This window comes from Bubalus kerabau, chromosome 11 (genome assembly GCF_029407905.1).
Source record: "Bubalus kerabau isolate K-KA32 ecotype Philippines breed swamp buffalo chromosome 11, PCC_UOA_SB_1v2, whole genome shotgun sequence".
NCBI classification, from domain to species: Eukaryota; Metazoa; Chordata; class Mammalia; order Artiodactyla; family Bovidae; genus Bubalus; species Bubalus kerabau.
In genome coordinates, this window is record NC_073634.1 from 82358329 (window position 1) to 82370692 (window position 12364).

Consider the following 12364-nt stretch of genomic DNA (forward strand, 5'->3'; position numbering starts at 1 on the left):
AATAACAAAATAGACACACCATTAGAAGTAATAAGAAAGTTCAATAAGTTTGCTGTCAGATCAACTTATGTATAATTAAAGTTATTTTTCATCAGCAATAATCAGCTATCAACTAAAAACACAGTAAGAAAAGAAGGTAGCCTTCATATTACCAATAAAAAGTATAAGCCATCTAGGAGTGAACTTAGTCAAGAGTACACAGATTTCTATGGGAAAAGGTTAAACATTATTGGAGTACACAGAAGATGATTTATTTAAATGGAGAAACATTCCTTGTTGCTGTATGGAGTGAGTCAATCTTATCAAGTTACTTCCTACTCAAATCAATATACATATACAATACAATTTCATTAAAATTCCAGTAAGATATTTTGATGGACTTGATAAAAATAACCTAAAAATATCTGGAAGGATTAAGATCCATGAATACCTAAGGGAGTTTAAAAAAAAACAACAACAACAAAGGGAATATTTTTCTTGCCAGGTATTAAGACATGTTACAAAGAGTGATATTTGTGTAAGTCGCATGCTCTGCAGGGTTAGTGTAGGCTGATGCAGACATTTTGGAGAACAATCTGCCAGTATTTGGCTAAATTAAGTGTACTCATACTCTATGATTCAGCACAAAGTTCACACAGGTCCATAGGTGACCTGAATGGGGATGGGCACTGTAATGCTGCTATGAAAGAAGGTGTTGGAGGCAACTCAGTGTCCACTCCTTGGGGAGTGGATTGTTAAATGTGGGGTTGCATTTTATGGGGTACTATGCTGTAAGTTGGGCTTCCCCAGTGGCTCAGGGGTAAAGAATCTGCTTGCAAGGCAGGAGATGCAGGTATGATTCCTGGGTTGGGATGATCTCCTGGAGGAGGCATGGCAACCCACTCCAGTATTCTTGTCCATGGGAGATCCCATGGACAGAGGAGCCTGGTGGGCTACAGTCCATAGGATTGCAAAAAGCTAGACACGACTGAAGAGACTGAGCACAACACGGGATGCTATAAGTTAAAAGCAATGGACTGTATATGATAGACCTTAAAATAATACATCATTAAAAATCAGTAAATAGAATGAGATTACACACAAAAAAGCTTATTTTCATAGGAACAGGTATAAACAAGCTCTGACAAACCTAGACAGTGTATTAAAAAGCAAAAATATCACTTTACCAACAAAGGGCCAGAGTCAAAGCTATGGTTTTTCCAGTCGTCATGTATGAATGTGAGAGTTAGACCAAAAAGAAGGCTGAGGGCTGAAGAATTGATGCCTTTGAATTGTGGTGCTGGAGAAGACTCCCGAGAGTCCCTTGGACTGCAAGGAGGTCAAATCAGTCAATCCTGAAGGAAGTCAACTGTGAATTTTCATTGGAATGACTGATGCTAAAGCTGAAGTTCCAATATTTTGGCCACCTGATATGAAGAGCCAACACACTGGAACAGACACTGATGCTGGGAAAGATTGAAGGCAAAAGGAAAAGAGGGTGGCAGAGGATGAGATGGTTAGATAACATCACCGACTCAGTGGACATGAATCTGAACAAACTCTTGGAGATAGTGAAGTACTGGGAAGCCTGGTGTGCTGCAGTCCATGGGGTTGCAAAGAGTCAGACATGACTGAGCGACTGAACAACAAAAACACAAGAGAATGTTTAGGACTAGAGTTAGTGTTAGAAAGATGAGTCAGAAACAGGCATTAAAGGGAAAATATGATAAAAGGAAAAGTGTACAGAATAATGATGATAATGTACCCTAACTGAGAGGCATGATTAATTTAAAAGTTTCAATTTAAAAAAAAATGAACAAGGAAAAATAAAAAAAAATCCATTTAAAGTTGCAGACTTCTCTGTTTTTCTGTCTTTCTAGGGGATATCAAGAAAATATTTTGGAGCAGAACTTATTCTTTACAGAAAAAGTAGCACAATAAAAAATAACATTTGCGTGAAGACTTCATGTAAGGCTGATCTCTGTGTCTTCACCAAATCTGTCTCTTCTAGAACTAGTGGATAAATCTTGGAGCCCCTCCCCTTATCCAGCCCCTTCTGTCCAGGGGGCAATAGCTGAGCACATAAGGGGACAGCAAAGACGTTGGGAGGTCAAGGTGGGGACATCTTTGGCCCAATCCAACTCCTGAGTACCTTATGTGGGCTTTTATTTCTCTGAAAGAAAACTCCTGTTAGCATAAGGATCTGGACTAGAAAGGGTGTTATCACTGCTGTGTGCTCAAGCATATCTATTTCTGACAGAAATCAATGCGGTAAGGACCCACTGGGGCTTTAGTCATGGACTAATCTGATTCACTACTTCTCACTTTACTTGGAGTTTGAAAATTGGAACAGCCCCTTTGTTTTGAATAAACATTGGACTCATAGGCAATTCTAGGCCAAGGAAATCCCAAGAAAGAGAAACTGGATATCCTGTTAATTTGGACTTAAATTTAAATGGTTAAATTGAATGTTAGGAAGAAAATGGACACTGTTTTGGTGAAGTGGGTCATACTGGTTATACAACCCGATTCTAGAACTTCAATAAACAATTTAGAGTACCCATTAGGTGCAAGGCATTATCCTAGAGAATGAGATGGTTTCATGATGACTCAGACATGACTTTCCTTGAGATCACAATGAAACAATTTTTTTTTTCATATAACAAGGAATCAAATTCCTTGGGGTTCATTTTGATCTTATTTGCAAAGGAAGGATCAAAAGTGTATTGACCTGGAGTTTATTGACCCTCAAGAAAGGTAAGCCTGACTATACATTGGACAGCTGTTGTTCAGTCACTCAGTTGTGTCCATGGATGCCAGGCACTCCAGGCCTCCCTGTCCTTCACCATCTTCCAGAGCCTGCTCAAACCCATGCCCAGTGAATCGTTGATGCTATCCAACCACCTTATCCTCTACCAGCCTCTTCTCCTCCTGCCTTCAATCTTTCCCAGCATTAGGGTCTTTTCCAATGAGGCAGTTCTTCGCCTCATGTGGCCAAAGTTTTGGAGCTTCAACTTCAGCATCAATTCTTCCAAAGAATATTCAGGATTGATTTCCTTTAGTATTGACTGGTTGGATCTCCTTGCAGTCCAAGGGACTCTCAAGAGTGCACAGTGGATATCCTATAGTCAAATCAAGTACACTTTAGAAATGGTACAACCATTATACCCCAGTCTCTCATTTAATTGTGTCTACTGTGGAGCTCTCTGCTTGACGTTCTGAGATGCCTAGGAAGGGCATGTTGCTTGGCACTGCTTAGGTCCTGCTGTAGAACTGGGTCAAGGCAATTGCTGTAAGAGAATCTCTGACAGAATGATCTCAACCTTCTGGGAAAGAAAGGCTTCACCTTGCAGAGACCTCTGTGGTTCTTTTTCTCCCTGGCCTGTTTGTTCTCTCCTTGCCTGTCATAACTATATTTACGCACCACCCAACCCTTCCCATTAAAAATGACTGGGATGATGGGGCCCTAATGAATCATTCTCTAAGCATCTAAGTCACAATAATCAATTACAGCTCCCTGTCACCCGGACAATGATCTCTGTGAATCGGTGATCTTTACGTAAGCTTGTTAAGAGATCCATTAGAAGAGGGTGAGGACTCTCCCTCCCCTTTGAAATATTATTCCAACAAGAAGCCACATGCCTGTGAGGCTCTTTGCTCACAGGACTTGAGGCTTTGAGTCATGGATCAGCAGTGAGGGAATTAAGAAGACCTTTGGGATTCAACAAATTCTGCCAAAAAGAAAGCATCAGCCTACGTTGAAGGGTGTTGCCTTCCTGCACATTGTGAGGAAGGCTGCAGTGTTAGGGCTTCACTTTCTTTCTGTCTCTAAAGAATCTACTCTCTTATCTCATCTTGGTCCATCTCTAATTAGGGATTAGATAGACCTGACAGAGCTGCTGTTGGCTGAGTCAGCTAGCTACAGTGGTGGTTAATTACCTAGGGCAAAGGAAGCGTGAGGATCCTGTTTAGAGATCCCAATGGGGTTGAATACAGGAAGGAAGTTCTCTAAGACATGGGTCCCCAACCTCTGGGATCAAATGCCTGAGGTGAAGCTGATGTAATAATAGTAGAAATAACATGCACGATAAATGTCATGGGCTTGAATCATCCCGAAACCATCTTCCCTCCTCCGGTCTGTGGAAAAATTGTCTTCCACGAAACCAGTCCCTGGTGCTATAAAAGTTGGGGACCACTGCTCTAGGAATCATATATGTGCATGGGGTCAGGCAGCTATTTGGGGAAGGGATAAAGGAACATGGGACTTGGATCTTGAACAGGGAGAGGTACCCAGAGTTTCCATTAATGAAACGGTGACCTCCTAGTATATGTGTGTTCAGGGTATAGGGCTGGGTTTTGCACCTCTAAGCAGCATTGCCCTGGTGTGTCCCCTTCTGCTTGATCTGTTAAAAGCCTGGCATGGGTGCTGCCATCTTTCTTCTACAGACTTCTGAGGGGAAAGTGAGCAGGGGATATCTATTTGCAGAAATCTGCATGCAGAGGAATCCCAGAAGAATGATCCCTGGGGCACAAGTGTCCTTGCATGTACCATGTTGATCGCTAGCATCTCCTGGTCTTCCTGGCCTGCAACTTCTGCCTTCTCCAGCTATTCATCTGGGCTCTATTCTGTCCCCTGTAACAATCCTTATGGAGGCAGGAAGAACCAAGTGAGCCCCAGTTCCTCCCTTCCCTCTGGACCTGATCAGGGCCTGCTCATGAGACCTTGTCAGGCCTGGATGTGGTTGCCAAGACAACCCCCAGGCTTCCGTGTCTGCCTATATCAGGCCCCTCTGGCTCCATCCTCGTTCCTAGTTACTGAGCTACTGAATGGCTAGCCCTGTACATACAGCATCTCATTTAATATTTGTAACAGTCCAATGAAAGAAAACTACTATTCCAGATTTAGAGATAAGAATATTTAGGCTCAGAAAATTTAAATAATTTCCCAATCTCACACAGTTAATACATAATACACCTGGGGTTTTGTCTTAAGTCTTTCAAACTACTTTTTTTTTTTTTTTTTTTTTTTGCTTCTAAGCAATTTGATGGTATGGACTAGGTAGTTTGTTTCTTCTTGAATTCTTGGGTTGTTCATAAGTTCCCCACCAGGGGCCTCTTTGGCTTCTATGTCCACTCCATACAGAAAGAAACTTTTGAGACAGGCCAAATGGGCCATACTGCCAGCTCACTGCAATCCTTTGAAATAAAGTGACAAATGTTAGTAGATATTCCAGACTGGGGATTTTTAAACCAACAGGATCTCTTTTAGTGCTTATGCAAATTTGAGTTGTTCATCAACGTGTTTGCTCATTTTTTTTTATTTGCAAATTTCAGAGTAAAACTTTCCATTTGCTGCCTAGTTGAAGATTATCTTACGGCAAAGCAATTGGTTAAAAAGAACTATTTATCATTTGCAACAACTTGTCTCTGTGATCAGGATTTATATTTTCCTTGGAAACTCTAGAACCAAAATAAAATGCTGAAATAAATTAGATGCTGCAGGTGAAATAAAACCCCAATCATATACTCCATTTCAAATTTTCATTCTGATAAAATCAATTCCATTGTTTTTATAATTAGTAGATGTATTAATATCCTAAAAACTGGTTTTTAAAATATTGTTTATGTGTTGGGGTTGCATAGCTTTCATTTTTAAAAGAGAGTTCATCTATTAAAAATGTTTGAGGGACTTCCCTGGTGGTCCAGAGGTTAAGAGTTCTCCTTGCAATGCAAGGGATATGGGTTTGATCCCTGGTCAGGGAACTAAGATCTCACATGCCATGAAGCAACTAAACCTGTGTGCCGCAACTACTGATTTCTCGCACTCTGGAGTCCAGATGCTGCAACGAGGATCCTGGGTACTGCAGTTAAGACCTGACACTGCCAAATAAATAAATAAGCAAGTAAATACTTTTAAAAAGTTTGACATATGTATAATTATGGCTGATTTGTGTTGTTGTATGGTAGAAACCGACCCAACATTGAAAAGCAATTCTCCCCCAATTAAAAATTAAATTAAAAAAATGTTTGAAAACCACTGCATAGACAGTCACTCATTTCCACTTACCTTGACTAAACCCACATTTGTAGACCTCCCTACCTGCTGCCTTGTGCTCCAGTCTTCATAGTTTAGCTTTGGCCCCTGGATGTGGGGATTTCCTTGATGCCTTCCTTGCTATTTTGAAACTTACATGAGGTTTTCAGCTTTGCAGGCCCCAGCTTCTGCCCTTTTCTCAGGTCAGGACTCTCCTTTTCCATCCAGCCCTGAAGAAGCTGCTTCTTCTGAGGCTGTTTCCTCTGGATGGATCCTGAGCTGGGACCTCCATTTGGAGGTATGGACTAGTCTAGCTCTCTGCTCATTACTATCAGAGGGACCATCTGGGAGCCCCAGAGGTAAGAGCCTGAAGTTTACACTGTTCTTGCCGGCACGGCAAGTCTGTCTATGGGCTGAGAAGAAGGCTTCTTGTCCATGGGAACTACCACCCACTGCCCAACCATTTCAAGGACCGTTTAAAACACCAAAGTTTGCACTCTTCAGATTAAGCAGTACTGGAGGAAACAGAATTCCTGAGTCCATGCCACGATCTATGCTAGGTGGCTCCTTGTACATTTGCTCTTGTTTGCTTCTGGCTTGAGCTAAGTGGAATAAACAAAACAAAGAACCCATTAGAGAGCACTCCTGAGACTGGGTTGGAGAAGTTTCCATTTATAGGGGAAGAAGTAAAGGGAAGTATTTGCCACCAGGGCAGGGATTTATTTATTCTGCTGGTAGTTCTCAGATTACACCTAAGGGCTCCAATGCCTTTGGAGAGCCCTGAAGGATCCTATGTCCATGGGTGGGAGCACTGGCACTCTGAACGGAGCCACAGAGATGATTTTTGAAAAAAGTTCAGGACACTCTCATTTGCCAAAGGACAAAGAGCATGAGAAGGCACGATTTTCGTCTTCAAGGACCTTATGAGCTGGCTGGAAAAAAGAGGCACAATATGTACAAAGTCTTTAAAGGATATTAGTCATGTATGACCCAACCTTCGGGGCCCAGGAGAATGAGTGATTCTGACAACCCCAGGGGTCTAGGCAGCCCCTGGGAACTAGGTCTAGTCTGTGCCATGTTTGACAGGGTGCTTCTCCTTTTTGCACATTTTTCCTGTCTGGTGTGCAGTCTGCTTCCACAGTATTTTCTGCTTCTGTACTTACAAGGAGAGGAAATCTACCTGTGTTATGTTAAGTAACTGGTGGTGGGCATAGGGGATAGTGTGAGGGTTTCTTATAAGGAATTGATAAACGAGCTGGGCAATGGGGGCTTATAGCATTTAACCATTCTGTGACTCAATTTCTTCTAATAGGTCTAATAATAGTGATCACTCTTTAGGTTTTTATAAAAATAAGTAAATTAGATAATCCATATATTGCTTAACTAGTAGGTGGCACGTAGTAGATCTTCGATATATGTAATTTCTAAGACCACTATTAATTTCTGGTTTCTCAGAACATTTACTTGTTGTGGGCTCCCATGCTCCAGTTCTGTATTCTCCTCAATCACTCTGTCTTGATTTCAGGACTTCCAAAGTCCTTTCAATTTCAACTCTTGTTGCCCTTGCATGATTTTCTTCTTGTGTCCAACAATGTTCTCAGCAGTGACCCTGACTGTCTTGGCTCCTGGTTTTGGTTGGGCCGTGTCATGTATGCCTGGCCATTTTATTAGCAGGCTTTCATTGGGTCTGTGCCCCCTTCTGGTCTGATCATCAGGGACTATTGGCAGGAAGAAAAAACACTTAGAAGGGAGTGTGGACATGGTGTCTTGGGTGGATGGGTCTTTGTGTTGTGCTGTTTACCCAGCAGAGCCCAACTCTGTACAGATATGTGCCCCATTCAAATAGCTACACAATCATGTGTGCTCAGTTCTGAGAGGACACCCGGGGGAGGACTATACAGTCCTTGTGAGATCTCTCCACAGGGGAGTGTTTTCTGGGGAAGAAAACTAATGTGCCCAGAAGACTGTAACATATGTCAGCTTCTGAGAACAGAATGAGGGGACAGACTGTGGAGGTCAGTGGTGAGAAGCCAGATCCTAGGAGCGGACTTTGGGAGTCTTGCTGGCAAGTGGCAGGGAACATGCTAGATCTTGTGCTAAATGTTTTAGGTACGCTTGACAATGTTCCTGCAAGTACTGTCACTATTTAAATTACACATATGAAGGAACAGAAAGGCTAAGTGATCTGCCATAGGTCACACAGTGCCAGCAAAGGAGTGATCCAAACCCAGGCATAGAAGTCCCCACAGCAAGAACAAGGGTATGGAGAGAAGAAATAGTTTAAGGTCATTCTATCAGGAAAACCCGTTCAGTCTGTTTGGCTGGGGCCCAGCATATCTGCTGGAGAGTGTTGGGGAAAAACTGGCAAGGTGTGGTGGGAAGAGACTGGCGATGGGGGTTGGAAGCAGAGTCTCCTTTGAAGCCCTTGGCCTGGGCCTTGCATATTGTGGAAGTTCAGCAGAGGCTCTTTGAAGTGGAGAGTGATGAGGCTGCCAGGTGGAATGGTTGTTGGGACAGTTTCTTGGCCACCATCTTGGATACCCAAGCCTTGTTGCTTGGCCCTGCTCTGCTTCTGTCTTCAGCTCCTGCTTCATGCAGAAACCAGAGTGATCTTCCTAAAATCTAGGACTTTTCATGTCACTTTTTTCCCCAAGTCACCCAACAACAGCTCCATAGAGCTCTCAGAAAAGAGTTCAACTCCTTAGCATGTCATTAAATAGACTCCCAGTCTGGACTCAACCCAGGTCTTGGTCTTCTCCTCAATGTTCTGGAAGATGCCACATTGAACTGCTCACCTTTCCCTAAACAGGCCGTCTATTTTGAAGGCTCCATGTGACTGACAAGCTCTCACCCCCTGTTCTGCCTGGAATGCCATCTCTCACTAGGGAGCATTGTCTGCTCAGCCCCTTAAAGGAGTTCATTTGTTAACCTCCACAGCAACCATGTCAAGTGGACTCTCCGACTTCCTTTTTATAGATGAGTAAACTGAGATTCAGAGAGGTTCAAATGTTTGTCCAGCAACAAAAACTAGTAGGATCAGAGGCAGGATTTTCATCCAGACCTCTTGTGCTCTTCCCCACTATCCAATGTGGTCTCTCTCCTCTATTTTTTCACTGGTTGGATTCTTTCTTATTCTACATGGAGCAGAATCCAATACCTCGTCTATGGATTTTCCTAGATTACTCCCTCACTCCTAACCCCCTCTGTCAGACAAGTCACTCCACAGGGCTTTGTTTAATTTTATAACAGCATTTGTCACTTCTTATTGGGCTTCCCCTTGTGGCTCAGTGGTCAAGAATCTGCATGCAATGCAGGAGACACAGGTTCAATCCCTGGGTCAGGAAGATCCCCTGGAGGAGGGCATGGCAACCCACTCTAGTATTCTTGCTGGAAAAATCTCCTGGATAGAGGAGCCTGGTGGGATATGGTCCGAGGGGTTGCAAAGAGTCGGACACGACTGAAGTGACTAAGCACACATGCACATCATCTCTTACTAGAGTTAATTTTTTTAGAACTTTGTTATAGACTGAATACCTGTGTCCCTCCCCAAATTCATGGGTTGAAGCCCCAACCCTCAGTGTAACTATATTTGGAGAGAAGACCTTTATGAAAGTAATTAAGTGATATCATAAGGTTGGGGCCTTGATCCAATAGAATTGGTGCCCTTATAAGAAGAGACACCAGAGAGCTCTCTTTTTCTCTGCCATATGAGGACAGAACAAAAAGGCAGCTGTCAATAAGCCAGGATGAGAGCTGTGATTAATTTGCTAAACTGACTTTTGTTGAGTAGAGCACAGGGTCCTGAATGGTGAGCCACAGTTCAAAAATCATCTACAAGGAAAATTGAAATGGAGACATTTATTCCTAGGAATAAATAGCAGAAAGTGAAGAGGAACTCAAGAGGCTCTAGATGAAAGTGAAAAAGGAAAGTGAAAAAGCTGGCTTAAAACTCAACATTCAAAAAAATAAACATCATGACATTCGGTCCCATCACTTCATGGCAAATAGATGGGGAAACAATGGAAACAATGGCAGACTTTAGTTTCTTGAGCTCCAAAATCACTGCAGATGGTGACTGCAGCCATGAAATTAAAAGACATTTGTTCCTCGGAAGAAAAGCTATGAAAAACATAGACAGCATATTAAAAAGCAGAGACATTACATTGCCAACAAAGGCCCATCTAGTCAAAACTATGGTTTTTCCAGTAGTCATGTATGGATGTGAGAGAGTTGGACCATAAAGAAAGCCAAACATCAAACAACTGATGTTTTTGAACTGTGGTGTTGGAGAAGACTCTTGAGAGTCCCTTGGGCTGCAAGGAGATCCAACCAGTCTATCCTAAAGAAAATCAGCCCTGAATATTCATTGGAAGGACTGATGTTGAAGCTGAAATTCCAATACTTTGGCCACCTGGTGAGAAGAACTGATTCATCTGAAAAGACCCTGATGCTAGGAAAGATTGAAGGTGTGAGGAAAAGGGGATGACAGAGGATAAGACGGTTGCATGGCATCACCGACTCAATGGACAAGAGTTTGAGCAGGCCCCAGGAGTTGGTGATGGACAGGGAAGCCTGGTGTTATGCAGTCCGTGGGGGTCACAAAGAGTTGGACATGACTGAGCAACTGAACTGAATTGATTCCTTTTTGTCCTGGAGGATATACCCAAGCATGCTTTAAGGGGCCACATGGGGAGGTCAAGGCAGAGTGTACAGATAGAGAGGGGCAGGATCGATTTGAGCATGTGTCTTTATTAGAGTCTGTGGGGTATAGTGCTTTGGGATTCTTGGGCTAGGGCTGGATTGGTCAATTCAAACCCAAAATCAGGGTTTTGGTAAGTCTCGTGGCTCAGACGGTAAAGAATCTGCCTGCAGTACAGAAGACCTGGTTTGATCTCTGGGTTGAGAAGATTCCCTGGAGAAGGGAATGGCTACCCACTCCAGTATTCTTGCCTGAAGAATCCCGTGGACAGCGGAGCCTGGAGGGTTACAGTTCATGGGACTGCAAAGAGCCAGACATGACTGAAGGACTAACATTTTCCTGGGGGTGCATCATACGAGCAGGAATTGGGAGGCAGGGTTGACTGTAACTCACACGGTTGCTGAGAAAGTCCTATTGGAAACTTATATTTGCTTGTGACTCTGTGGCTGCTATTCAGGGTATGTACCTACATGAGGATGGTAGCATCAATCTGCTGCTGCTGCTGCTGCTGCTAAGTTGCTTCAGTCGTGTTTGACTCTGTGCGACCCCATAGACGGCGCCCAGCAGGCTCCACCATCCCTGGGATTCTCCAGGCAAGAATACTGGAGTGGGTTGCCATTTCCTTCTCCAATGCAGGAAAGTGAAAAGTGAAAGTGAAGTCGCTCAGTCGTGTCTGACTCTTAGCGACCCCATGGACTGCAGCCTACCAGGCTCCTCCACCAATGGGATTTTCCAGGCAAGAGTACTGGAGTGGGGTGCCATTGCCTTCTCTGAGCATCAGTCTAAGATCTCCTAGATCTGCTGGGCCAAGCAAAATGGATTCTGAGGCAGGAATTCCATGGAGCAGCTTAGCTCAACTCTCCACAAGAGCCCATATCAAAAGGTTCCCTGGGGCGTTCCGTGTAAGACGTAGATCTGAGCGACCAAAGCCACGAACGAGATGCCGGTGGCCGTGGGTCCCTATGGACAGTCCCAGCCAAGCTGTTTCGACCGCGTGAAGATGGGCTTCATGATGGGTTGCGCCGTGGGCATGGCGGCGGGGGCGCTCTTCGGCACCTTTTCCTGTCTCAGGATCGGAATGCGGGGTCGGGAGCTGATGGGCGGCATCGGAAAAACCATGATGCAGAGTGGCGGCACCTTTGGCACATTCATGGCCATCGGGATGGGCATCCGATGCTAATCAGGGCAGTGGTTGCCCACAACATCCACCCCCTCCCATCAGTTCCATCCCATGTGTACTATAATAAAGCAAGTCTTTGAGTAAAAAATTTAAAAAAAAAAAAAAAAAAAAGGTTCCCTGGGTGGGATCTTGACCTGAAACATCCAGCCTCCAGAACTGTGGGGAAATTCATTTCTGTTGTTCCAACCATCTAGGGTATGGTCTTTTATTAGGGCAGCTCAAGTCAACTAATAATAGAAGCTCTTTCTTCTCTGATTGGGTGGGTCTCCCTTCTGGAAAGTGAGCTGTTTGGCAGGGACTCTCTCCGTCAGTGGTCCTGTGTTCCCAGCATCTGGCTTGGTGCTTTTTGATCCAAAGTGTGGCATGCAGGAGGCTCCGAGAAGGTGGTGGAATCTTGCTTCATTGTACCTGGCTACCTTGGTCCTCAGGATTCCACAGCTACAGGAGGCTCAGAGCCCTTCCTCCTCCAGGT

At 43.9% G+C, this 12364-nt stretch overlaps 1 protein-coding gene across 1 annotated transcript; it reads left to right on the forward strand.

Annotated features, from left to right (window-relative positions):
• Nucleotides 1–11607: 11607 nt before the first annotated feature.
• LOC129622526 (reactive oxygen species modulator 1-like) lies at nucleotides 11608–12003 on the forward strand. The gene has a single exon (XM_055539157.1). It carries the CDS (start codon nucleotides 11653–11655, stop codon nucleotides 11890–11892), a length of 240 nt encoding a protein of 79 aa, XP_055395132.1. The 5' UTR covers nucleotides 11608–11652; the 3' UTR covers nucleotides 11893–12003.
• Nucleotides 12004–12364: the final 361 nt, after the last annotated feature.

Coding starts and splice junctions, on each gene's coding strand:
- LOC129622526 (XM_055539157.1), top strand. CDS start 11,653: ATGCCGGTGGCCGTGGGTCCCTATGGACAGTCCCAGCCAAGCTGTTTC.